Source organism: Oryza glaberrima, chromosome 12 (assembly GCF_000147395.1).
Source record: "Oryza glaberrima chromosome 12, OglaRS2, whole genome shotgun sequence".
In the NCBI taxonomy this organism is placed as follows: Eukaryota; Viridiplantae; Streptophyta; class Magnoliopsida; order Poales; family Poaceae; genus Oryza; species Oryza glaberrima.
The window spans coordinates 24,555,539-24,582,380 of record NC_068337.1 but is presented as its reverse complement, the minus strand read 5'-3'; the positions used below and the strand labels follow the sequence as shown (position 1 = coordinate 24,582,380).

General features: G+C 47.7%; 4 protein-coding genes and 1 non-coding gene across 5 annotated transcripts; 3 read left to right on the top strand and 2 right to left on the bottom strand.

Moving 5' to 3' along the window:
* The first annotated feature begins 338 nt into the window (after nt 1–338).
* On the top strand, nt 339–2,789 carry LOC127757727 (ergosterol biosynthetic protein 28). The gene is made up of 3 exons (XM_052283293.1): nt 339–577; nt 1,578–1,784; nt 2,334–2,789. The coding sequence occupies exons 1-3, from the start codon at nt 445–447 to the stop codon at nt 2,411–2,413; spliced, it is 420 nt and encodes a 139-aa protein (XP_052139253.1). The 5' UTR covers nt 339–444; the 3' UTR covers nt 2,414–2,789.
* A 256-nt stretch (nt 2,790–3,045) lies between these two features.
* On the top strand, nt 3,046–3,119 carry TRNAT-AGU (transfer RNA threonine (anticodon AGU)). Its single transcript has one exon. It is a non-coding gene; the product is annotated as a tRNA-Thr (tRNA).
* Nucleotides 3,120–3,180: 61 nt separating this feature from the next.
* On the top strand, nt 3,181–8,165 carry LOC127757728 (xylulose kinase 2-like). Its single transcript, XM_052283294.1, has 11 exons — nt 3,181–3,324; nt 3,405–4,047; nt 4,151–4,239; nt 4,439–4,498; nt 4,647–4,707; nt 5,084–5,204; nt 5,297–5,371; nt 5,720–5,773; nt 5,856–5,950; nt 6,030–6,204; nt 6,321–8,165. The coding sequence occupies exons 1-11, from the start codon at nt 3,248–3,250 to the stop codon at nt 6,566–6,568; spliced, it is 1,698 nt and encodes a 565-aa protein (XP_052139254.1). The 5' UTR covers nt 3,181–3,247; the 3' UTR covers nt 6,569–8,165.
* Nucleotides 8,166–8,808: 643 nt separating this feature from the next.
* LOC127757993 (receptor protein-tyrosine kinase CEPR1) lies at nt 8,809–12,639 on the bottom strand. The gene is made up of 2 exons (XM_052283586.1): nt 9,922–12,639; nt 8,809–9,612 (listed from the first exon to the last, which is right to left on the bottom strand). The coding sequence occupies exons 1-2, from the start codon at nt 12,467–12,469 to the stop codon at nt 9,236–9,238; spliced, it is 2,925 nt and encodes a 974-aa protein (XP_052139546.1). The 5' UTR covers nt 12,470–12,639; the 3' UTR covers nt 8,809–9,235.
* Nucleotides 12,640–22,532: 9,893 nt separating this feature from the next.
* Nucleotides 22,533–26,029, bottom strand: LOC127757959 (receptor-like protein kinase 7). The gene has a single exon (XM_052283549.1). The coding sequence runs from the start codon at nt 25,962–25,964 to the stop codon at nt 22,947–22,949; it is 3,018 nt and encodes a 1,005-aa protein (XP_052139509.1). The 5' UTR covers nt 25,965–26,029; the 3' UTR covers nt 22,533–22,946.
* Between the last annotated feature and the right edge of the window lie 813 nt (nt 26,030–26,842).

The window sequence follows — 26,842 nt, the reverse complement described above, 5'->3', positions numbered from 1 at the left end:
CTAGCCGCAGCCCTTCTCCCTATCCATTTCTGACTGCCTGTAGGTTTGGGTTGAGATGAGAAGAAATGAGAGAGGTGGAAGAAGATTGTGGGCTGACATGTGGGGCCCGTACTAACTCAGCCATTATGTCACCAAAATAGGAGAGCAATATTACTTTGGGATCAAAAGGTGACTCAGTTTACACCAGATTAATGATCCATTACATCTGGTATTCCGGTTCAGGGATGGTTTTAAAACTCGACGACAAGATAAGGGACCTTAGGTGAACTTTACTTTTTTCATAGAAGAAATATTTCCAGCCTGATGGGCCTGTGCGTATGACCCATAGGCCATAGGCAGCCGGCCGCAGAGCGACCTCCTCCATCCATCCCGTCTGCCGCCGGCGCCGATCTCCATCCTGCGAGCAGAGCAGAGGTGGCGCCGGCGCCGCAGAGGAGCGAGAGCATGGCCGGAGGCGGGAGGATGCCGTTGCTGGGATGGTGGCTGATGCTGGTCGGCTCCCTCCGCCTCGCCTCCGTCTGGTTCGGCTTCTTCAACATCTGGGCGCTCCGTCTCGCCGTCTTCTCCCAAACACACAGTACGTGTGCTTCTCCTCTCTCTCTCTATATATATTTACATCCACCTCCCTCCCCCGCCATATGCGTGGCGCGAGTCAGTCATCCAAGCGGAGCGGGTGGATCTTGCTTGTACCAGATCGAAACCTGAGAGCCCGTGGATCTGGTTCGGGATCGTACTACACGTCGTTAAATGCAATGTTCTACCTCAAGGCTGACACCTGAGAGCGTTTTTGAAACAGATGAGCTGCAATTGATACTAGGGAAGGAGCCTGCAATAGGTCTCAAAACTGCATTTCTTTTTTTTTGTCCGGTAAAAATTTGGTTGGGTTTGTGAGCTTGGAAATTTGCCCCCACTGCTGGATAAATTTGTCTACCTTCAGCTTCAGGGCCAAGAGGATGGCTTGCTGCCGTTCTGTCTTGGAAATCGGAGTTTGATTACAGAACTGAACCACAGAGCTAAGGTTACTAGTCAACCATAGAAATGTGCATGTGCAAATTGGTTGTTTATACGCCTATCTCTGAAAGGATTGCGTATTAGTCATCGTCATTAGGTTGGTGAGCTTGATGGCAACATTCTTTTGTGACAATTGGTTAATTCCTAGTTACTTCCAAGCGGAGATCACGTTGGTCTTCTTATTGGACCGTACGAGTATATTCTGAATTCTCAGCTGACCTCAGCTTCTTTGGGTAACCTAAGCAGAATTGTTCTGTTTTTTTTTAAAAAACTTTTCCTTCAAAAAAAATGATGAGATTATATAAAGAAAAAAAATTATTCCTAGGAAAATAGATAAAGTTGACAGCTATTGCTATGCTTCTACATCGTATCAATCACTTTGTGCCTTGTTTTGGATCATTTAAATTGTCATGGCAACCCACTATTTCTTTTCGATTATAAGTTTCATGTTCTCTTTAAGACAGTCAGCAACAGGCTCATATTAAATTAATCTGTTGTGTTAACTTGAGGAAACCATTTTCCAATAACATAGCTAATACAACAACGTTTGCCTTCTTTACATGCAGTGACTGAAATACATGGTCGCACTTTTGGGGTCTGGACACTTTTGACCTGTACTCTGTGCTTTCTGTGTGCATTCAACCTGGAAAACAGACCTCTCTATCTGGCCACTTTCCTGTCCTTCATCTATGCTCTTGGTCATTTCCTCACCGAGTACCTGATATACCATACTATGGCTGTGGCAAATCTGAGCACTGTTGGCTTCTTCGCAGGTAATGAATTTAGCTTTGACTGTGTTGTTTGCTCAGTTCAGCCTTCTACTTAGTTCTCATGCAACTATAATGTCAACTGATGATATCAGCTCAAACATTCAATACAGTCAATAAGAACAGTCAAACACCATGCTTGTACATACACCAAATAGGTTGATGTCTCTGGTGCTTAAGTAGTGGAAGATTTGTTCAGTACAGCTAGCGGTTTCTTGTGCATGCTTACTCTTTAAAATTACTTAGCATTCGCCTTTATAACAGTTATCTTGCCATCTCTTCAGTTTTATCTTGTAATACTCAAATGACATGCTTGAAGCTCATTGGACTACATAAGGAGGTTGAAAATTATTTCGTTTCATGCTCCAAGTAGTTTGCCTATATGATTTATGTTACTCCTGCCGAGCTGAGCTGACCTGACCTGTGGAGCAACCAAAAAAAAAAGATTTATGTTACTTCAGTTAAAAGTAGATCGCAAGAACTCATAACTTGCATTTCTGGAATATCATATTTAACCTTTGTTGAATAACTGTTTAATTCATTCTGTTTACTTAGGGACATCGATTGTATGGATGCTGCTTCAATGGAATTCACATGGGAAATCTCGTGGTTCTCAATCTGTTAAGCAGTCATGAGTGGTAGTATTTGCTTTGCCAGTGATGTACACAGTGTAGGAATCGGGATGCTTGAAGAAACATCACAGACGGCCTTTTCCATGTGGTTCAGTGACACGTTATTTCTATGTACTTTGCCCCCTTATTTTTTTTATCAAAAAAATTGGTTGTAGCTTGACAAATGAGAAACCATAACAATAATAATAGCACAATTCTTGAAATTGTAACGTTGTAACCATAGGGGGGTAGAAGTTCTGTATCCAATCCATCTTACAGGTACCTGAACCTGATGTTGCACTTTCTCCTCTCTGGTAGTACTAATTCTACTACAGTAAAATAGTACAGTAGCAGTCAGTATGCACTCTGGAAGCTATTTACTCTGATGATGATTTATTTACTCGCACTCTGGAAGCTATTTACTCTGATGATTATTTATTTACTCCTGCTGAGGTGAGCTGAGGTGCTGTTTGCTTGTGTGAATTGTGTGTGATGACTTCCCTTATCCACCGGTAGTTATCCTCTATCAAAACAGATTTGATTATATGCTACTAATAGTTTGTTGTTGGCTGCAACCTGCATATCTTGGTTTGCTTTGCAGCCTTACCATGGTGATGCATCGGTGAGATAAGATTTCCAACAAATTTCAACAAGCAGCTTTCGTAGCTCAGTTGGTTAGAGCACCCGTTTAGTAAGCGGGAGGTCTTGAGTTCGACTCTCAACGAAAGCATTTTGATTTTTTTTTCATTTTTAATTTTTTTTTGTATTCTTTTTGTTTTTTTTTTCTTCTTGTAATCGGCTGGCTGCCACATCTTCTTCTTCCTTTGGTCCTGATTGAGCTCAACTGCTTAAGCATCCATGGTCATGGCGGCTGATGGTGATCACTGCCGCCTCCCCGACAACTCCCTCTTCCTCGGCTTCGATTGCTCCACGCAGTAACCAATTTACTCCCAACCAAATCTAATCCTAATCCTGTGCTTGCTAATGCTAATTCTAATTCTAATGCTAATGGTAGGTCGCTGAAAGCCACGGTGCTGGACGCCGGCCTCACCGCCGTCCACTTCGACTCCGACCTGCCGCACTACGCCACCCATGGCGGCGTCCTCCGGGACCCATCCGGCGGCGACCCGGGCCGCGTCGTGTCGCCGCCGCTCATGTGGGCCGAGGCGCTGGACCTGCTGCTCGCCAGGCTCGCGCCCAGGGTGGACTACGCCCGCGTCGCCGCCGTCTCCGGCGGCGCGCAGCAGCACGGCAGCGTCTACTGGAAGCGCGGCTCGGCGGCGGCGCTCGCGTCCCTCGACCCGGCCAGGGGCCTGGCGCCGCAGCTCGCCGCGGCGCTCGCCACGGCGGAGTCGCCGGTGTGGATGGACAGCAGCACGGCGGCGCAGTGCCGGGAGGTGGAGGCGGCGGTCGGCGGCGCGCTGGAGCTGGCCAGGATGACCGGGTGCCGCGCGCACGAGCGGTGCACGGGCCCGCAGATCAGGAGGATGTACCAGGCGAGGCGGCGCGTGTACGACGACACCGAGAGGATCTCGCTCGTGAGCTCGTTCATGGCGTCGCTGCTCGTCGGCGGCTACGCCTGCATCGACGAGACCGACGGCGCGGGGATGAACTTGATGGACATCGCCACGCGCGAGGTGCGCATGGACGCCCTTGAGGTTTGCTGCTTGCAACAACACACATTTTCAGACTGAGAAATGCAATCTTTTTTTTTTGTTTTTGGCAACTGCTTCTGATGCATTTCAATTTACAAGTTTGTAGGCTACTGCTCCTGATTTAGAAGACAAGATTGGGAAGCTAGCACCGGCGCATGCTGTTGCAGGAACTTTATCTCCTTATTTCGTTCAGAGGTAGCCATTGATGAATCTGTTTTCCTCCCCTTTTACAGTGTCTGCTAAATTGGTGTTTGAAAAAGGAGTTATGTTATAGTGAACAACATCATCAAACTACAAGATTGAATTATTATATGTATAAACTAACTTCAGACACTTTTGCATTGGGGTCTGACTCGACGAATTACTGATATGAATATGCTTCATTTTTCATCAGATTTCAGTTTTCAAGCAACTGTCTAGTTGTTCAGTGGTCAGGGGACAACCCCAACAGCCTTGCAGGTATATAAGTTCTCCCAATTTTCCTACTAATATCTTACAACATATGGCACATCTGTTTGGTCAAATCAAAAGATGATCTGATTCAAAGCATATGCCAGAAACTTTGGTCAAAAGAATATTTTCGGATCACTACTATGTGATTATGCGGGTTTAACTTTGAGCGATCCTGGTGATCTAGCAATCAGTCTTGGGACAAGTGATACAGTAATCATCTATCACCTTGTTTTACAAAATCTGCTCCATTTGTTTTCAAGGGCAATGGTACCAACAATGTCTGGGCACAGATACATTAGAACCTAGTTCTTGAACTTTGTTTTACTTGTACTTACACTGAATACAGGATTCCCAAATAAAAAACAACTCACAACGCAAAGTTGCTCTGTACATCTATCAACCACCGGGCCGTGTTTGGCAAATGAGTTATGGGAGGTTGGATTGGGAAACAGAAATAATAAATGAGGCGAAAAGAATGAATGGCTAGGATTGAATTTTACCCTTTGGTGTGGTGGGATATCTTTTCCCAAACCCATTTGCCAAACAAGCCCTTGTTGCTTATTCTGATGCCTTTATGGTCCTTCAGGTTTTTGGAATAACTGATTTACCTGAACCATCCCTGGATGGGAACATCCTCCCTAACCCAGTGGACCCCAAGACATATATGGTTATGCTTTGCTACAAAAATGGCTCTCTAACACGGGAAGGTACCATTTGGATTCTTTTTATCTCACTGTTTACCATTACTAATGCCTATATTCTTGTTTTTGAAACTATAAATGCTTATATTTTTCACCAGATGTCCGCAATCGTTATGCTGAGGGGTCATGGGATGTGTTCAACAAGCATTTGGAGAATACAGCTCCTTTAAATGGTATACTAATATAGTTATTATTTCCTTTCTATTTTACGAAAAGGATGCCAGCCCATATATTTCTAGAACAAACAGGCTAGCTGATTGGCACTAGAAATCACAAACAGCATAAGGATATTAAACCCTGTTTTATAAAGCTTGTACATTTTGGCAAGATGGTAAACCAGTATAATTATGCTTTAAATCCCATCAATGTTTTTTTTGAACTGTAGATCATCCAATCGATGTTTAGCCAGTTACTATCACACAGTTGCCTTTCCTCCCATTCATGATAGTTACTTGCGTTGACCACATAAAGGTAGCTTTCCTGAGGATTCTTGAGTCCCTCTTTTTCTTTCTTTGTACCAGGAGGAAAATTGCGATATTACTACAAGGAACCTGAGATTCTGCCACCACTTCCAGGTTATTTCTGACCTTACATTTCATTCCCTTGAACGCGTAGTTTTTATGTCATTACTCATGTGTTATGCTTATAAATCTGTAGTTGGGTTTCACCGTTACGTTGTCAGCTCCTCAGCCAGTGGATCTTTAGATGAGATGGTGGAGCATCAGATAAACCAGTTTGATCCTCCTTCAGAAGTACGGGGACTTCCATAACCGGTCGTTAAACGATCTAATAAACTTTCCTTCAGGCTGTTTACTAACAGTTGTGATATAGGTCCGTGCAATAATAGAAGGGCAGTTCCTGTCCATGAGGGGCCATGCTGAAAGGTGTGGTCTGCCAGTGCCTCCAAAGCGGATTATAGCGACCGGTGGAGCATCGTCGAACCAGATCATTCTCAAGACGATGTCATCCATTTTTGGCTGCTCAGTTTACACCGTCCAAAGACCAGGTATATATAAGACATGTGCATCACATATGAATTCGAATTAATCTGCTGTCATCATGTTTTCCATCTGGTTATGAGCATAATTGTGTCCTTTACATAGCAATGCTCAATTGATACAGACTCTGCCTCACTGGGTGCTGCTCTTAGAGCAGCCCATGGGTGGATTTGCAACCAGAAAGGCAAGTTTGTGCCTGTTTCATGTCTGCACTCGGACAGACTGAATAGAACATCACTAAGCATTAAGCTGGCTGCTCCATTTGGAGACTCGGAGGAGGACATTGACCTTCTGAACAACTACACGTTGTTGATGAAGAAAAGGCTGGAGATTGAGCAGAAGCTTGTCGAGAAGTTTGGTCGACATTCATGAAGCATTTGTGTATGTGTGCTAGAACTTAATGCGGCGGTCCCAAAGTCTCAACAGTTGACTGTTCTCCAGCAGAGTAGTTCGGCATTTCTCCGATTATTGTCGCCTTATAAACAAAACAAAATAGAAAACAATGGGCTACTGTAAACAGAGATTGAATCAAAAGTAAAGTAGTTGTACAATATAGATACCAGGTTACAGTTGTCATATGAAAATTATGAGTTAGGTCAGCAGTCACATTTTGTGAAGTGTTTTTATTCAATATCCAATGGATCGGCAAATTCAGACCAAATTCTGAATCATATGTTGCCTTCTCTTACTCTTTTTGGAAATGCTGTCCTTGTACTTCCCCATTCCAGTGGAGAACCATACTTAGCACTGTCCTGAACAATATCACCTTTGTCGATATGTAGTCTGACTATGGGTTGAAAACTTGAAATCCAATGAGTATGTTTCTTGACCTTTTCTTGTCTTACTGTTGATAAATCACCAAGTCAAATGGCATGCATGTTCTGCTGGTGAATGGCATCCTACTCAACATGAACATGGTGAGGCTACACCAAGGATGGCCACCAAATTTGCAAAATCTACTAGTGAGCTACTGCTATTTAACACTGCATGCACTTGTGCCACTTACTGAATTAGTGGATTCTTCTTATTGACACCACAGTCCAGCATACATGGCCACTATGTATGGTTAATGATTTAAAGGCTCTAGCAAGCCTAGATACCTATGGCACCAAGTTCTTGCAACTTGCTAGCAAGCACTTTTTTTTTCCTTTTAACATATTGTTGCCTGTACTATTTTCTGCCTTTTTTTCCTTTGTTATGATACGTCTGTTTATGAAAGGGTGCCTTAGGGCAGAGTACAATCTGATCTGAAGTATTATGAAAATTCCCTATTTTTTTCAGAAAAGAAGGTAAGAAATTTGAGTTTCTCTAAGACATTAGAATTGCCATAAATTGAGTGATTACATGCACATTCTTTACAGAAAAGGGACTTCTGGTTGTGGGATTCCATAATCTGGCTACAAAATCATGTAAGCTGTATGAAAATGAAGCAATGAAAGTGACACCAATTGTTTTGAGACATCCTGTGATTGGCATATAGAAGAAAAGATTAAAAAAATGTGGTATATCCTTTTAGCTTTACTCTTTAGTGCTTTAAGCTTTTTCCCTTGAAATGGCACTGTACCATAAAGTGCTTCTTGGTAACCAAAAGCATAACTGAGGGTTTTGTTTGTTTTGCATGAAAGAATTTTATTTTTATTTGTCATATAATGAAAAATAAAATCTCTCGCTCTCTCTCTGCCCCAAGGAACCATTATTATTTTTATTGTGTGTAACTTTATTTAAATGTATGAGAGATAACAACTTTTCATACGCTTCTTAAGATTTCTTTTTAAGTAATTTGATGTCTCATTATGCCAGAATTTTGGCACGTGGATTACAAGATTAGTGACTTGGATGCCACAGTGGCACTAATCATGAACCTATTATAAATTTATAATAGGCTGAGTCAACTTCCATGGCACTCGTACGCTAATCATTCCCTTGTATCATGCAAATATGCAATGCACTCACTGCCACGTCACTGTTGGGGCCCCACAAACAGAATCTAACTACCTTTTCAACTGCACATGTACACTACACTTGCGGCCAAAAACTTCTTCCATGAATGAATTTTCCTCAGCTGAAAAAAGGAAAAAAATGGGGACTCGTTATCATCTTAGCTTTAGTTCAGAAATTTTAATCCCTTGAGAAAATGTTATTTGAAGAATTATGAAAATTTAGAAAAAAATTGATAAGATAGATTTTTGATATGTCACTCAACAAACATACAAGTTTAAATTCAATCTACAAGTTGTAACAAAAGGAACATAATAAACTTGTACTAGCATACATGTGCTCACAGTCGTATTTTTTAAAAAAATTATAGAATTCAAATTTAAACTTACGTGTTTGTGAAGTGATATACTGCGTATTAATCCAACTTGTTAGATATTTTTTTCATAACTATTTGCAAAACATACCAAAAACGAGGGAACATCTCCTTGAGAGATATTAAAAGAGTTTCCCTTCTTTTTCTCTTTGAGAACAAAAGAGTTTCCCTTCGGTTCATACTCTCTGCTGTCACTCACTCACTCAGCAAAAACAAAAGGTTGGAGAGGAAAACAAAGAAAGAATAAAAAGGTCTCCATTGATGCAAAGAGAAAGGAACATTTCAAAGCTGAATGCACTAATTAATATATATACATAGTACTATATATTTTGCATCCATTATACATATATTTGATGTATATTTTTTTATATTGGTCCATCCACTGAGAGCATCAGATTCTGCTTAAACACCAAGCAGTATATGTGAATGGTACGTGACCCAAACCCCAAAAAACAAAAAGGCAGCTACGACTCTACAAATACTAGCCATATATATCCCCTAGTGCAAGAGCGAACAACCTTTGCAACTTGCCTCTTATGATTATTCTATCTACATAATTAGTATTATTACATGTAAATATAATTAGTAGTAATTAATATTTCCCCCTAATTAGTTGGAGCTAGCTAGCTCATGAACAATCTCTCTTCTTGCTTATGATCACTAGCTACGTACTAATCCGGATAATTACACATTACGTTTGCACGCATTAGCTAGATTAAAGATTATTATTACAGCTTTGGCTCGCCGGAGGAATCCTTCTTGCTGGCGGCGTCCTTGGCGGTCCGGCCGGCGGCGGGGCCAGCCTCGGCGAGCATCTGCACGACGTCGGCCATGGTGGGGCGGAGGCCGGGGATGCTGCAGGTGCAGCGGACGGCGACGCGGAGAGCTTGCACCATCTCCTCCTTGAAAGGGCTCCACTCGAGCCGCTTGTCCAGCGCCTCCGCCTCGCCGCCGCCGGCCACCTTGCCGGAGACCCACTGCACGATGTCCCTCGTGTCGCCGAACTCCGGCTCGATCGGCTTCTTCCCCGTCGCCAGCTCCATCAGCACCACCCCGAAGCTGTACACGTCGCACTTTGTCGTCGCCTTTGACGAGTAGGCGTACTCTGTATGCATGCACCAATCACTTCAACTCAAAAGTTTACTGATGATAAAAGACGAACCAATTTAACCTAAAAATTTAAACCGATAAGAATATATATACTATATATGTATATCCATCAATCAGTTTAATCCAAAAGATTAAACTGATATGAAAAGACAAACAACCGATCAGTTTAACCCAAAAGATTAAACTGATATGAAAAGACAAATAACTGACCAATTTAACCTAAAAGATTAAACTGATAAGAAGAAGTTTAATAGAAAAGGTTTAAGCTGATGAGAAAAGACTTGACAATTGATGGATGTGTTACCTGGAGCGAGGTAGCCGTAGGTGCCGGCGATGGTGGTGGTGGAGGCGTCGCGATCGCCGCGGGCCTGGAGGACCTTGGCGATGCCGAAGTCGGCGACCTTGGGCTCGAAGTCGGCGTCGAGGAGGATGTTGGAGGACTTGATGTCGCGGTGGACGATGGGGAAGAGGAGGTCGTGGTGGAGGTAGGCGAGGCCCTGGGCGACGCCGAGCGCGACGCGGTGGCGCGTCGGCCAGTCGAGGAAGCCGAAGCCCCACCCGCCGCTGCCGTGGAGCGCGTCCCACAGGTTGCCGTTGGGCATGTACTCGTACACCAGCAGGTTGCTGTCGGCGCCGGAGTAGCAGCAGTAGAGCTTCACGATGTTCTTGTGCCGGATGCTGCCCAGCGTCTCCACCTCCGTCCGCAGCTCGCGGTCGAGGCACCCTGCGCCGCCATGGCCGTGCTCCTGCTTGGACCGCCGCGACACCCACAGCTTCTTGACAGCGACCAGCTCGCCGTTGCTCAGCTCGATCTTGTACACCGTGCCGGAGCCGCCGTGGCCGACGATGTTCTTGTCGATCAGCGCCTCCACGATCTCGTGCTGGTCGAAGCTCAGCTTGTGGAAGCTCGTCACGTCGTACGACGAGCTCGACGCCGGCGACGTCGGGAGCCCGTCGTGTTCCCGTTCCTGCCGCGCCCGCAGCACCCACCGCCTCGCCAGCGCCAGCGTCGCCACCACGCACACCAGCGCGCACACCGCCACCACCCACACGCTCCCGGCGAGCCCCCGCATCCGCAGCCTCGCCGGCTTGGGGCACAGCGGCAGCGCCGGGTCGGTGAGGTTCAGCCGGAACGCCACGCACAGCCCCGGGTTGCCGGCGACGCTCTCCAGGAGCCCCTCCCTGATCAGCTGCAGCGGCACCGGCCCGGACAGGTTGTTGTTGGAGAAGTCCAGCGAGTTGGGCAGCAGCGTGCACAGCGCCTCCGGGATCTCGCCGGCGAGCGCGTTGTACGACAGGTTCAGCACGTTCAGGCTGTGGAGCTCGGCGAGCGTCGCCGGGATGGAGCCGTTCAGCCGGTTGCCCTGCAGCGACAGCTGGTTCAGCCGGCTCAGCCGCCCCACCGCCTCCGGGATCGCCCCGCCGATCTGGTTGTTGCTCAGGTCGATCTTGACCAGCGTCGCCGCGCCGGCGATCTCCGGCGGCAGGACCCCCGACATGCGGTTGTTCGACGCGAACAGCGACGTCAGGTTGGTGGCGCCGGCGATGGTGGCCGGCACTGGCCCGGTGAGGTGGTTGTAGGAGAGGTCGATGATGGAGGCGTGCGGGAGCGCGAAGATGCCCGTGGGGACGTCGCCGTCGAGGTGGTTGTTGCTGACGCGGAAGCGGAGCAGCGGCCGGCACGCGGCGTACGACTCCGGGATGGCGCCGGTGAGGAGGTTGCTGAGCACGAGGATGTACTGGAGCTGGCCGTTGGCGCAGGCGTACGGCGGCAGCGGGCCGGTGAGCTGGTTCTCCGACACCTCCAGCACGTTGAAGCCGGAGTAGCGGCCGAGGTCGGCGGGGAGCTCGCCGGTGAGCTGGTTGCGGTACACGGACAGGATGCGGAGCTGCGTGGAGTTGCCGAGCACGGCCGGGATGGCGCCGGTGAGCTTGTTGGTGTACATCTGGAGCACGCGGAGGCGAGGCAGCGCGCAGATGGACTCCGGGATGCCGCCGGTGAGGTTGTTCTCGGAGAGGTCGATGTCGGTGAGCTGCGTGAGGTTGCCGAGCTCGCCGGGGACGACGCCCTCAAGCAGGTTGTAGTAGAGCTCGAGCAGCTGCAGGTTTGGGAGGCGCGCCAGCGACAGCGGGATGTGGCCGGTGAGGAGGTTGCCGCTGAGCTCCAGGTCGGTGAGCGACGTCATGTTCCCGAGCCACGCCGGGACGCCGCCGCGCATGCATGTCGTCGACAGGATGAGCACGCGGAGGCGCCGCAGCGCCGTCAGCGACTCCGGCGGCCGCCAGATGTCGAAGCCGGGGTTCTCGTTGAAGTTGGCCACCTCGAGCGTGGTGACGTTGGCGATCGACGTCGGGAACGCGCCGGAGAAGTAGTTGTTGGACACGTCGAGCACCCGCAGCGCCGGCATCCGCGACAGGTCCGGCACGGCGCCCGACACGCCGGAGCAGCTGAGGTTGAGCACCTCCAGCGACGTGCAGTTCACGAGCCCGCCGGGGAACCCGCCGCGGATGTCGTTGTACCCGAGCCGGACCTCCCGGAGCGCCGGGAGCGCCTCGCACACGCCGCCGGGGAGCCTGCCGCTCAGCCTCCACGACGTGACGTCGATGGCCGTCACGTTGCCGGAGGCGTCGCACCCGACACCCTGGAACTTGCAGTAGTCCACGCCCGGCGACGAGAAGTCCCACCTCGCCATGGCCGGCCCGGCGAACTCCTGCTTCATCTGGGACAGGTACGCCGCCTGAGCATCCAATGCCGCCTCCGCCACCGCAGCGCCGCCATCGCCGGCCACGACAACACACCACAAGAAGAAGAACAAGAACAAGGTTGGAGGAGAAGAGAGATTGAGCACCATAGCATGCACAGATCAGATGGTGGCTTAATTTGCTCCTTCTTTTTGCCTCTTCGATCTTGTGTTGTTGTTCTTGAGATGTATATGTATATGATCACCAACTCCAAGTGTAGTGTAGTGTTATTATGTTAACTTGAGAATATATGTGTGTTTGTGTGTGTGTGATGTGGTAGAATAGAATGGTTCATAATATTGTGATGAGAAATGGAGGGAGTATATAAGTGGAGGGAGAATCTGTGGTGATGATATAAAGAGTGGGGCCCACACCAGAGAGATGCATGGCTTTAGCTTAAAGACCCTTTCTTTCTCGGCTTTATTTTGCATTGGGGATATATGCCCAAACACTTACACAAGCTCTGCTAGCTGATTGTCACTCACTCATGCAATGATGCAATATGCAGTGACAACCTTCTCCAGCCTCTTCTTCTCTTCAGGACCAGTCAAACCAATTGTGACATCTTCTGGAACTGTGGATGGGCCTCACCTGGCCCAAACTAGCTGTAGGCCCGGTATCCACCTAGGCCCGGCATCCGCATAGGCCCGGACCGAACCCGGTCTCTCACTTTCAGTTGTAGCCAAGTCAGAAAGCCATGCCCATTCAGCACTTTCTCATCAGACAAGCCATTTCTCAATGATGACCACACACATAATGACATAATGCAGTAAGCATTGCATTTTCTCCTCTTTTTGCTGAAATGGATGGCACTGTTACTGCTAGGCTCTAGATTCTTCACTAACACTAACACTACTACTGCAATTGAGTTGCTGCAGATACAGGGGAGCTAAGATTGCACAAATCTGATTGATAGACAGTTACTGTAGCTAATCCTGCAAACTCTATGGGGAACAAAGGAACTGCAAGTTGGTGCCTGTCCCAATCATTGCCAACACTTTAGGAGGAGATGGAGCAAGGAGCTGACAAAACTGAAGCTCTTTTCTTCCTAAAAAAAAATTCAGTAGTAACTAACAAACAGTCAGTGATCAGTGATCACACACCTGCATCAGAAAGTAGTAGTAGTAGTAGCAACTAAGCAGCAAGTGTGTGCTGCTACTGCATATCTGTGCTTAGTGGCCTGAATGATGATGTGTAGCTCATTAACAATGGCCGCATACGCCAATCTGCATCTTTTTCCGTTTAGTGTGTACTTGCTCATAAATTAATCATGGGGGTCTCCATCTAGTTTTATTATATTCACAAAAGTAGAGGAGTAAAACCTGAAAGCATGCATGTTTGGGAGATATGTAAGAAATCTTTTGAGAGGGAATTTTACTTCAGAGAGATTTGGGAATTTCATTCAGAGTCACATAGTCAACATTCTTCTTTTGCAACATGGAATGTGTAAAAATGTAAAAGAAGTAATTTGATTTATCCACTCTTAACATTAGTGCTAGCTAGATCATTTCTAGAAGTTTGGCACATATTCTGCACAGTTATTAAAAATCTCACTTGAACAACACAAGCATATGTATGAAGGCACACGTGTGCTCCACTCTGTTCTTTTATCTTCCATCTTTCCTTGGTAGGAATATAGGTATTTGGATAGCACAGAATAAAATGAGTAAATGACATTTCCCATTATATTGATGTGTACAACATTTGAAGGAATTTCACATATGTTTAAAAAATTCAAAAATGAGTTTCTCCACTTTCTTTTTTGGTGAAAATGAACAGGAACAATCCTTTTTGTGTGGCAGTGGGTCCATTTGGAGGAATCCATAGTGGATAAGCAGGTATGTTATGTGTGCCATGGTGTCATGGTAAGGTGGATGAACACACATAGATGCTCACTCAAAAGGGAGCATTTGTGATTAGATAAAAAACTCACCATTGTGGGGAGGTGGAAAAGGAGATTTTGACATGCCAAAAAAATCCCCATTTTTTCACATACACACTCATGTGTTTCTTGCTTCAATTGATTGCTATTGACATTAGTTAGTTAGGTCCAGAACCACATCCGGCCACTAATTCGCTGTTAAACGTAGATAAGCAACACGGTTCGCCACATATGGAAAAAAGTTGGCTAGTTTGTTAAGCTTGATGATGACTGACTGACCTCTAAACAAGGTTACTATTAATCTATTATATTAATACAGGAGCTAATTGCATGCCCAAATGCAGTTTTTTTTTGGTGGTCTTGTGGATGCTGATAAGGCTTGTTGTACAAGTGATGAAGTGGTGAGAAGAATTGACTGATAGGAACAGTAATTTTCTTATTGACGAGAACAGTAAAATTGCTATCCAATAAAGCATGAATTATAAGTTGTAATGTGGAGGACTGTGTGTTTGCAATCAATTAAAAACAATACATAATCTTCAATTGCACATGTATAAATGGGACTCTTGAATTTGTATGCTTCAGATTTCTGGTGGTGCTTGTCAAAGTTGCCAGCAATCCTGGAAGCTGAGTAGATATACTTAGTGGTGTGTGAGTGTGCTTATTGTGTGACATGAAAATTATTGCAGCACATGGTGAAAATGGCAGAGTTAGGTATATATGGTAAAACCCTTTTTACCCTTATTCACTGTGGAAATAATGGTGTTAATCAGCAAGTTATAAAATGTTCCAGTAAAGAAGCTTAGGGTAATGAATGATGGTGGCCACCATTAACAAGGCGAGGTGAAAACACCTCACATAGTATTACCTATTGTAGTGGATAGAGAATGAGAACTCCTTTTGAAGACTAGGCAAGCACAAAAGTTGCATCAATTCGAACGATCATCCTAATTAACAAGTCAATGTTGAAGTCTTGAAAAAAATACCAAAGAAAACCTGAAGTGTGCGGTTTAGTGCCTACATTCATCCATCCTTTTTGCAACAGCTGGAGCATCTAATCCTGCAAGCTAGCTAGTATGTTTGTGAGTTTAATTTGCAAGACACGTCAGTCATCCAATGCATTTTTTTCCCATATATTAAAGGGGCAATGGTGTTTTTCCCAACTTTGGAGCTCAATTGTGATTTTGCCCCGTTTATTTCAAACTGAAGCTACTGTTTATCCCTAGTTTACTTTAGAATTCTGTTAGTTGGAGCTAGATTAAAATAATTAATAAAAGAAAACGTTGAAAAATTGTTGATTGACTAAACTACACCTGCCTTATCTCTGCCATATATAGTGTCTCATCATTTTCTCAACAGTTGATAAGCCGCGGTAAAATAAACGAAGCAACAAAAAATAATTTATAGATAAAGATTTTGTATATGTGTTCCATGTGATTGGTTGCTATATATGATTTTTGCTTGAACATGTACGCAAGTTGTGTGAAAATGTTGCCAAATTTGTCCGAGATGAAGTCAAGAAAGATACACATGTGCTCTTCTAGTCATTCATCTTCCTAATAAACACAAGCCAGCTCAAATAACTGCGAATATGACTTTGAGTTGAGTCTTCTCGTGTGTTTTGAATGATGCTAAAGGGTATGATAAGTCAATGGTTGTCAAATCTCCAATCACGAAGATATGTGCATTGAAGGAATTAGCACAAAGATGAGTGTCAAAGTTCAGTGGGTCACACTTTATGTACTTAGATTCCAATTTAAAGATCACTTCAGAATATATCTCATTTTCCCTTGCTCATTGTGACATGCTAAAGCTCATTTTAGATCTCAATCAATTTCTTTAGACGTTAAGAATAAAAGTGGTGCTAAACTTAACTTTTTCACTGCAAGGACATAGATCTCTGTACTCTTTTACTTCACCATAATAAACATTGTCCTAAAAAGTTTATGACTTGATTTCCACTCAAATTATTTTAGATCTCTAAAAAAAACACGTGAATATGGCTTTGTGCTACAAATTTCATGAGTATTAACCTTGAGCTACAAAAAGTTTGAATATTATTTCTCTATCTAAAATTTCATGATTTTAAACATTTGGCCTAAAAATTCTTGATTTTAGTCTTCGGCTAAAAAAAACTCATAAAGGATTAGCCTTAGTCATAAAAGAGCGTGATTATTAGCCTTTTGCTCAAAATTTCATGATTATAAAAATTTGGCCTAAAAATTCATTAGTTTTAGACTTCGGCCCAAAACATACTGGTATTTATTTATGGCTCAAAAATGTGTGAATGTTAGTATTGGACTAAAAGTTCATGAGTACTAACCTTGGGCCCAAAAAAGCGTGAATACTAGTAGGAATAAGTTCATATGAGGACCCTTAACTTGTCAACGAATCCGATTTTTGTCCTTCAGCCGCAAAACTAGATACAACGTATCCCTCAACTATCAAAACCGGTGCAGATTAGCTCTCAGGGCGGTTTTGGCTGACGTGGCGCCCACGTGGCTAATTTGACTCAGGTCTTAATCTGACGTGACGCTTACGTGGCAATTCAATTCGAAAAAATAATAAAACTAGTGGGACCCACATGTCAGTCTCACATAGAAAATAATAAAAAATGTGGGACCCACATGTCAGTCCAACTAACCCTCTTCTTTTTCCTCCTCTCTCTCTCTCTCCCCATCTCCCCTCTCTTCATCTCTCCTCTCTCTTCTCTACCGACGGGCGGCGGGGAGACGGGCGGGCGACTAGCGGGGAGAAGGGGCGGCGCCGGCAGCCGATGAGGATATGGCGCTCCGGGACAGGCGGCGACCGGCAGGGAGAATGGGCACGGAGACGGGCAGCGACCGACGGGAGAGAAGGGGCGCCGAGACAGGCGGCGGCCAATGGGGAGGACGACCGACGAGCGGCGGCAGGCGGGGAGAAGGGCGGCGCACCTCACCATCGCGGCCCCCCCCCCCCCCCCTCGTTTCCACCGTCTCCACGGCCACGCACCTCGTCGCGTTCGAGCTCCGCCCGCCACGGCCACGCACCAGCAGCTGCAACGCTGTCTCCTCCTCTACTACCGCCGCCGCATGTTTCCCCTCGGCGAAGGCGGGCCTCACGGGTGGAGGAGCATGGCCACCGCCACCGCCACGGGCCCCCTCCCTCCGCGGCATTCAGGTCATCGCCTCGCGGGCGGAGGAGCGTGCCCGGTGCCATCGCCTCGCGTGCAGCCGTGCGGGGCCTCGTCCCTTCCGCCGCCGACGCCAATAGACGCGGCGGCCGCCGCCGCCCCACGCGGCGTCACCGGGCGGCGCCCGAGCTCCTCCTCTGCCTCCGGCGGCCCGCGAGGCGATGGCGCGCCATGGAGCGGCGGGGAGAAGGGCGGCACACCTCTCCATTCCCACCGCCACGCGGAGTCGGCCGACGCTCAGCCGAGCACGGCTGCGCCGGCGTCGCCCACGGCAGCCTCTCCTCGTGTCGCCCTTCCCCACCACGCCGGTCCATCCTCTCGATCCCCACCTTCGCCGGCCATCCTCTCCATCCCCACCGCCGCCGGCCTCCTCTTCTCCACACCGCCGCGCCGGCCTTCCCAATCCACCGCCGCCCCGTGAAGCTCCCCTTCCCTCCCTCCTCTGCCCGGCGCCACCCCGATTCCTCCCCCTACGCCACCTCTTGGCCGCGCACTGCCGAGCCGCCACGCCCGGCCGCTGCTGTTGACGCCGCGCCGACCTCCCCGTTCCACCCCACGCTGATCTCACCTCCATCCCCGCCACCACCGAGTTCCCCGCCGCCGCCAGCCCTTCCCCAAACCCACCGCCGCCCATGGAGCTCCCTTTGCCTTCCTCCCCTTCATTGCCGGTGCCGCACCGCCGCGCCTGGCTGCGCCGCTCCCTCCTCTCTCGCCGGCAGCCGGGCACCGCGTGCCGCTGCCTCTCCGTCGCCGGGAGAGAGGAGAGGAGAGATAGATGAAGAGGGGAGATGTGGAGAGAGGAGGAAGAATAGGAGGGTGAGTTGGACTGACATGTGGGCCCATGTGGGTCCCACTATTTTTTTTAATTATTTTATGTGTGAGACTGACATGTGGGGCCACATGGGTCCCACAACTTTTTTATTATTATTTTGTATGTGAGACCGACATGGGGTCCCGAGGATTTTATTATTTTTCTGGCTCGATTGCCACGTAAGCGCCACGTCAATGCCACGTCAAATGAAGACCGAGTCAAATTAGCCACGTAGGCGCCACGTCAGCCAAAACCGCCCTCAAAACCGCCGAGGGACCTAATCTGCACTGGTTTTGATAGTTGAGGGACTCGTTGTGTCTGGTTTTCTGGTTGAGGGACGAAAATCGGATTCGTTGACAAGTTAAGGGACCTCAAATGAACTTATTCCATACTAGTATTCTGTCCAAAAATGAATGTTTTTCCTCGGCCCAAAAAATATCATGCATAATAATCCAGGGGTTACAAATTTCATAGGTACGACCTTGGGTCTTAAAAAGGCGTGAATATCAGGCCTCCGCTCAAAATTTCGTGATTATTATCCTTCCACCTAAAAATCCATGCACTTTAGACTTCAGTACTAAAAACACGAGTTTTAGACAATAGCTAAAAAATGCTTGAATGTTAGACTTAGCTAAAAATTTCATTGATGTTAACCTTGGGAAATCATGAATATATGTTAGTCTTCCACCTGATATTCCGTGATTATAATCCTCTGGCCTAAATATTCATGAATTTTGAATGTAATTCACATCAGCTACAAGGCCCTAAAAAACGCCTGTATAGTATATTGTGTCCAGATTTTCCACAAGGCATATATTTGTGACTGTTTTATATGGGAAGTTTGAACCAGGAAGTGTGCTGTATTTCTTCTTGTATAACAGTGCTATATGATTAGCCACAGCTGAGGTTATATTTCAAGTAATTTATCTGATTAATATATTATTAAATATTTTCAGGGTATCGAATATGCAAATTATTGATTAATGAATCATTTATCAGTGGGAAAGAAGGAGGCCGGGTTACGCAATTCCAGGTCCATCTGCACAATTGCCAGCCCATCAGAGCAGCCGATTGTCAATAACACTTCACTAATTACTAGTGTACAGGATTTGTAAACAGCGCACATTGAATGGCCCATTAACAGCTCACCTAAAGAAATCGTTTGCTAAGAGCAAGTATAATAGGAGGCTATAAATCGGCTAAATGCTGAGGTGGATGAGAGAAGATAAGAGAGAGAGGAGAAACAGTCTATAAACTTACAGACGACTTGGACACAAGGATCAAGAAATTATGTGAGAGAGATAAGTGGGCCCTATATTAATTGTAAATAGCTAACTATTATATGTGTGGGTTAAGAAAAAACTGCAAAGAATCTTATAGCTAACAAGTCAGCTATATTATTAGCCTTGCTCTAATGAACACCCGGTCCGTAACAGCTTACCTAAAGAGTGTTAGTTACCTGGCAAGTGAGGCCCACTAACGGCCCAGCAAAAGGACAGACGACCTCAGGACAAAATACCAGCCCACGAAATTTACATCACAAAACGGCCTATCAAATTTCGGGCCCAATAACAACCCTTCAACAGAAAAGTGACGCACATAAGGAGAATAAAAAAGCAAATCCACATTACGTCCCTCAACTATAGGCCGAGTCTCATTTGTTACGCCGCTGATACGCGATCAGCCGCGCGCCCGCGCGCCCGGTCAGTCGCCCCCCTCTACTCTCTTCTCTGTATCTATACTTATGTATATACTACATATACACGTATATACATATGTATATACTACATATATACTACATATACACGTATATATATATATACACGTGTGTGTATATATATATATATATTTACAAATATATTTTTAATGCATAAAAAATATATACACATATACAAAGTTTATATACGATATATACAAAGTTTATATACGATATATACAAAGTTTATATACGATTATACAAACTTTATATACATACATATTAAAAAAATAAAAAAACAAGAAATTACATCATGTATACAAAGTTTGCATATGGGTATATAAACTTTGTATATGTGTATACAAAGTTTACATACGTGTATATAAACTTTACATATGTGTATATAAACTTTGTATATATACGAATACAAACTAGCTTGGTATACATACGAACACAAACTTTGTATTCATACATTTTATTTTAAAAAAAGAGAAACTAAAAAAAAGAAAAACCGAACTGAAGAAACAAGAAAAAAGAAAAACCGAATTGAACAGAAACGAAAAAACGGAAAAAAAAAAGGCAAACCGAACATAAACGGAAAACATGGAAAAAGTAAAAAAAAAAACGGAAAACTCGCTCTCCGCGCGGCGCGTCCGCCGCCCCTCTCCACGCGCGACACGTGTCCAATCGCGCGGGGAGGGGCGCGCGCGACTGATCGCGTAATAGCCATCTCATTTGTTACTTAATCACAAACTGGGTATAGAGAGTTCTCCAACTATAAAAATTAGTGCAAATTGAGTTTCTCAATGGTTTGGATAGCGATTTTGTCTTACGTGATAGTCACGTGCATTGCCCTGTTGCCCCAACTGCTGTCGTGTGTCGCCTTGTTGCCCTAACTACTGTCGTGCGCCGCCCTACCGCCTCAAGTGTTGTGCGCTGCCCCAGCCTAAAGAGGTGGGCGTCAGGGTGGAAGGCTTCGCCTGTGCCGCTACCAGGCGTTGCCTATGCCGCCGATAAGCAGCGCCCTTGCTGTCGTCAAGCGCGCCCTTCCCTCCACCTGTTGTTTCTCTCTAGCGGTATCGGACAGAGGAGCGTGGCGAACTGGTGTGAGGATGAGGAATGGAATAGGTAGCGAGGTGGAAGGTAGTTGTAACTTCTAAGAAAGTGGATGACCAGCAGCGTCTTTTGTTCCGGGTGGAGCTAGCCTAACCCCGTTACACTTCTCTAGTATAATTTTTCAGAGCTCTCCATCCTGCCTCACTCTAGTTTTTGTTGAATCTGGACTGTTTGGTTGGACTCCAGCTCATGGTAAGTTGTACTAGATCTCCATCTCATATAACGTCTACGTGGCACTTATAGTCAGAAAAAGAATGGTAGAACTCATGTGAGGCCTATTTGTCAAGGGCTATCGCCTTCATCCACCCTCCCCTCTCTTTCCCGGTCTATCTCCGCCCCTCTCCTTACTCTCATTCTTGGTGGTCTCCACAGCGGCAGCTCCAAATGGAAGATATAACAAACTTTGAGAAATGAAACAAAACTTTCTTAACAAACTTTCATTTTTTTTTGTTAGCCTTTCTTCTTCTTCTTCTTCTTCTTATTTACTCCCTCTGTTTTCTATTATAAGACTTTTTAGCATTGTCCATATTCATATAGATGTTAATGAACATTTTTATGAATATAGACAATGCTAGAAAGTTTTACATTGTGAAACGGATGAAGTAATACATTTGTTTCATTTATCACACATTTTGCAAGATGTATACATTCAGAGGAGAACAGGTATTCCAGACGTTGCACAATTTGATACATGTTCATCATGTGACAACTTTGATGAAACTTCAGAATTTCGCCTCATGATGAACATCAATGATACATCTACCTATTGATGTACATCCTTCAGTTTCTCTTGCAAAGATAACTTGTAACAACACGATCAATTGCCTCCAACCGATTAAAAAAGCCTGACTTGGTTCCCTATGACGCTAACAAATGGATTTGCTTGGAAAAATTAAGCAATTAATTAACGGTAAACATTACGCTGACGTTCCGGATTGGGCAAGAAGACTTTTGAACACGCCGGCTAAGAACTGCAGCCGTGCAGACCAATGCATCACTCTAGTAGTCTAGTGTTGATGAACAGCAACTTGATGAGTAAACATGACTTTTAAGGATCACAAACAAAAAAAATTATGAGCTTTCAGTGTACTGTTGCACAGCAACTTGAGGAGTTAAATACCTGCAGATACACACTGTCATCTCATCCCATCTCATCTTAACATCCGGACAAGAAATCAGCATGGACACAGACAACTTCCAGGTCTTAAGGTAGAAACACTGTACTAGTAAATTGTTCTGTTGAGCTTAATCATGCAAGGGAGTCTCTGGCTTGCATTAAAACGTGGACTAATCTCTGCAATGATTCCCGGACAAGAGTTTCATCCAACCTTGATGACGATGCCAACCTTCCTGTCAGCACAATTCAAAGCCGAATTGTTCAAACCATCTAGAACACGTGCAGGTGGTTTGTCTCATCTGATTATTAATCTAATCTCCAGCATCCAGTACCTTTATTTTCTGCACAAGTTGAGTGAGTCCAACTGTCCAAGAGAATGTTGGCAGAGTATTTTCACTGCATTGACCTGAAAATGATTTAGCAAAATTTACTGTTTTACAGTTACACACATACTAGTACGAGTACTAACTACAGATTCCATTATTATGTGGAAATCTCACTTGTGCACTCATGCTAGTATGCTACTGCATCATTGACCTGGAATATGATTCATGATTGATTGTCCTATCTACATATATTTTTTGCTAATTCCATCTCATCTGAAGCTGATTTTCTAATGTAATAACTACAAGCTTTGGAAACCACCGATCGATGAAGTACGGTTGAGATCGAGCCACGACGATGAATTATTCGTGTTTGATCACGCTTGATCTGAGCCGTTGATTCTCTGATCGGATGACCAACAAGGACCCACGTTGTTCACTCCCCCTTATGGTCCAAATGCCTCCTAGTCCTAGGCGATCACCTTGACCTTCACCGAAGTGACCATGGCCAACTCCCGGCCGATCCCGGCCGCCTCGAGCATCTGCACGACGGAGCGCATCGACGGCCTCATCGACGGCGTCCTGCTGGTGCACACCACGGCGACACGGAGCACCCTGACCGCCTCCTCCTTCTCCCATTCCTCGGCGATGCTGGCGTCGAGGAGGGACATCACCTTGTCTCGGCTATCTAACCGGCGAGACACCCACTCCACGATGTCCCTGCCCTCCCCGTACTCCGCCATGATCGCCGTCCGCCCCGTGACCAGCTCAAGCAGCACCACGCCGAAGCTGTACACGTCGCTCTTCTCCGTCACCTTCCACGTGTAGGCGTACTCGGGCGCCATGTACCCGAGCGTGCCGGCCACCACGCCCGCGCTGGTGGTGTCCGGCGTCGCGGCGGCGCCGTCGAGGATCTTGGCGAGGCCGAAGTCGGCAATGCGCGGCTTGAAGGACTCGTCGAGGAGGATGTTGCTGGACTTGACGTCGCGGTGGAGGATGGGGCGGTCGCAGCCGTGGTGGAGGTACTCCAGCCCACGGGCGGCGCCGACGGCGATGTCGTAGCGCTCCGGCCACCCGAGGCGGCCGCCGCCGAGCTTTTGCCCCTCGTGCAGGCGCTCGTAGAGGCTGCCATTGGGGAGGTGCTCGTACACCAGCAGGCTCGCCGCGCCGTCGTCGCTGGTGATGCTGCACAGGAGCTTCACCACGTTCACGTGCCGGATCGAGCTCAGCGTCCCCACCTCCGAGTCGAACTCGCGGCACCGCACCGACGCCGTGCGCCGCGCCGCCGACGGCGACCGGAGCATGGCGGCCGACGGCGCCGTGCTCCTCGCCGCCGCCGCGCGCGTCCGGGTGATGTGCTTCACCGCGACCACCGCGCCGCTCCCGAGCTTCACGCGGTACACGTTCCCGGACCCGCCGCTGCCGATGAGGTTCTCGTCGCGGACGCCGTCGATCACCTCGTGCTCGTCGAACGCCAGGACCCTGAACGACTTGAGGTCCCACGACCCCTTCTTGCCGAACACCTTGCCGCCGGCCGCCTCCTCCGCCTCCGCCTCCGCGCGCCGCCGCTTCTTAATGTACATCACCGCGCCGAGCGCCGCGAGCACGACGGTGAGGCCGGCGAGGAGGCAGGTGACCACGGTGCGCGCGGTGGCCGCGGAGTGGCCTCCTGCTCCCGGCGAGCAGCGGCGGAGGAAGTCCACTCCGTTGGTGGCGCACAGCCCGGGGTTCCCCTTGAAGCTCTCGCCGTAGGCCGCGATGGCGAGCGGCTCCGGCACGGGCCCGACGAGCTTGTTGTCGGACATGTTCAGGGAACTCAGCTTCAGCGCGGCGAGGCTCGCCGGCACGGCACCGGAGAGGTCATTCCCGGACAAGTCCAAAGAATTAAGCCGCGGCAGGATCCCCAGCTCCGACGGGATCGCGCCGGCGAGCTTGTTCCCGGTGAAATTGACCGTACTAAGCGACGAGCACTCGCCGATGCTCGCCGGGATGGCCCCGGTGATCCCATTCCTAGCAATGTTCAAGCTGCCGAGACGTGCCAGCCTCCCGATGCTCGCCGGAATCTCGCCCGACAACCCGTTCGACGAAATGTCAATTGTCTCGAGGTTGCTGGCGTCGCCGATCGACGGCGGGATCGCGCCGGAGAACCTGTTCCCGGCCAGGTCGAGGCTGCTCAGCGAGGCGGCTCTCCCGATGCCGTCGCCGATGCCGCCGGTGAACTGGTTGCCGGCGAGGTCGATGATGTTGACGTTGGGGAGCGCCCACAACCCGTCGGGCACATCGCCGGACATGGAGTTCTTGTTCACCCTGAACCTCACCAGCGTCGTGCAGTTCGCGTAGGTGGCCGGAATCTCGCCGGAGAAGTTGTTCTCCAGCATGAGCAGCCTGGTCATCGTGCCGCGCTTGCACATGTACGGCGGGATCGGGCCGGACAGCGCGTTGGTCGACACGTCGATGAAGTTGAACTCCGCCCAGCTGCCGAGATTCCGCGGCAGCTCGCCGGTGAGGTTGTTGTTGTACAGGGACAGGTTCACGAGCTCCTTGAACTCGCCGAACTCCGGCGGCACGTCGCCGGTGAAGCCATTGTAGAACAGCTGCAGAGACACGAGCTGGGTGAGCGACCGGAGCTCGGAGAGGCTGCCGGTGAGGTGGTTCATGGACGCGTCGAAGAACTGGAGCTTCGTCAGGTTCCCGAACCCCGCCGGGAGCTCGCCGTGGAGCGAGTTGTTGTACAGCTCGAGCTGCAGGAGGTTGGTGAGCTTGGTGATCTCCGGCGGTATCTCGCCGGTGAGCGCGTTGTCGGAGAGCTCGAGGTCGACGAGCTTGACGAGGTTGCCGATGCCGGGAGGGATGACGCCGCCGATGTTGGCCGCGGAGAGGTAGAGCACGGTGAGGTTGGTGAGCGCGGTGATCTCTTCGGGGAACGTCTCCGTCTTCTCGAAGAACCCATTGTCGCCGGCGGCGAGCACGGTGAGACCCGGCATGGACGCCAGCGCGCGCCATGGGAAGGCGCCGGTGAAGCTGTTCTGCGACACGTTGAGCCTCTGCAGCCTCGTCAGCGGCGAGAGGTCCGGGACGTGGCCGGAGAAGCCATTAAACGCGAGGTCGAGCACCTCGAGGGCGGTGCACCCCGCGATGCCGCCGATCCCCCCGGCGAGCGCGTTCGACGGCAGGGAGAGCTTCACGAGCGAAGGCAGCGAGCCGCACAGAACGTCGAACGGGACGGACGTTGCGGCCACGCCCAAGCCCTCCACGGCGACGGCGGTGACGCCGCCGCCGCCGGAATTGGCGCAGTCGACGCCGGTGAAGTTGCAGGGGGAAGCCGCGGCGGCGTCCCACCGGGTGAAGAAGGCGGCGGCGGTGGGAGGGATGGTGAGGGCGTTCTTGAAGGCCATGAGGGCCGACACCTCGGAGACGGCGGCGGCGGCGGCGGCATGAAGGCCGAGGAGGAGGAGGAGAGGAGGGAGGAGAAGGGAGGGCGGCGGCATGGCTGCCGGGAAGAGGAGGAAGAGAAGGAAGAAAGATGCTTCCTTTGTGTCAGTGTGTGAAGCTGACTGATTGGCTTTAAGGTAGTAAGTAGGTCAGCATCCTGTTCCAAGGACAGCACACAGATGCTATTTTAATTAGCTTAGCTTAGCCAATTTTTGTACTGTTCCAAACAGAGACATGATTAATTAATGGTGGTTAATTTAATTTGCCACTCTCCCTCTGTTCTTAAATATATGAAGCTATTGACATTATAGATGAGACTTAATGTTTTTACATGAGCAATCCTTGCCCGAAAAAACCACGAACGCTAATTGTCAATAATTAATACTGAGCAGTTGATTACGAACACATAGTATACATCTAGCCATCGCCGTTTACAAGGATATATGTAAAAAAGGAAAAAGCTAAGAGTCATAATAGAAAAAGACTAAACAAAGACTAATCCTAATATATTGTATGTCGATATTCGCATCACATATTTAATAAACTTTTTTATCCGATATCTGGCCATTCATTTTATTAAAAAAATCTATGTAAATGTCATTTATTTTGTTGCATTTTGTTTTATCATTGAAGAATTTTAAACATGATTTTATATTTTATATTTATTTACTATTTATTTTTCCATAAGACAACTGGTTGACATATGCCCAAATCAACATCATCGTATACTTAAAAATGGTGGCAGTATACTATCCAAGATTGTTACGGTACAATATAGGAGCTGATCAGTACATGGTTGTTTATTAGAGATAAGTAGCTAGGTTGTCAATTATTGGATCGGAGGGACTAACAACTGTGTTAAGCTAGCGTGCTAATTAGCCAGTGTAATTGACCATTGCTTTGCTTCCATGCACGGCAACATTGCATGACCAAT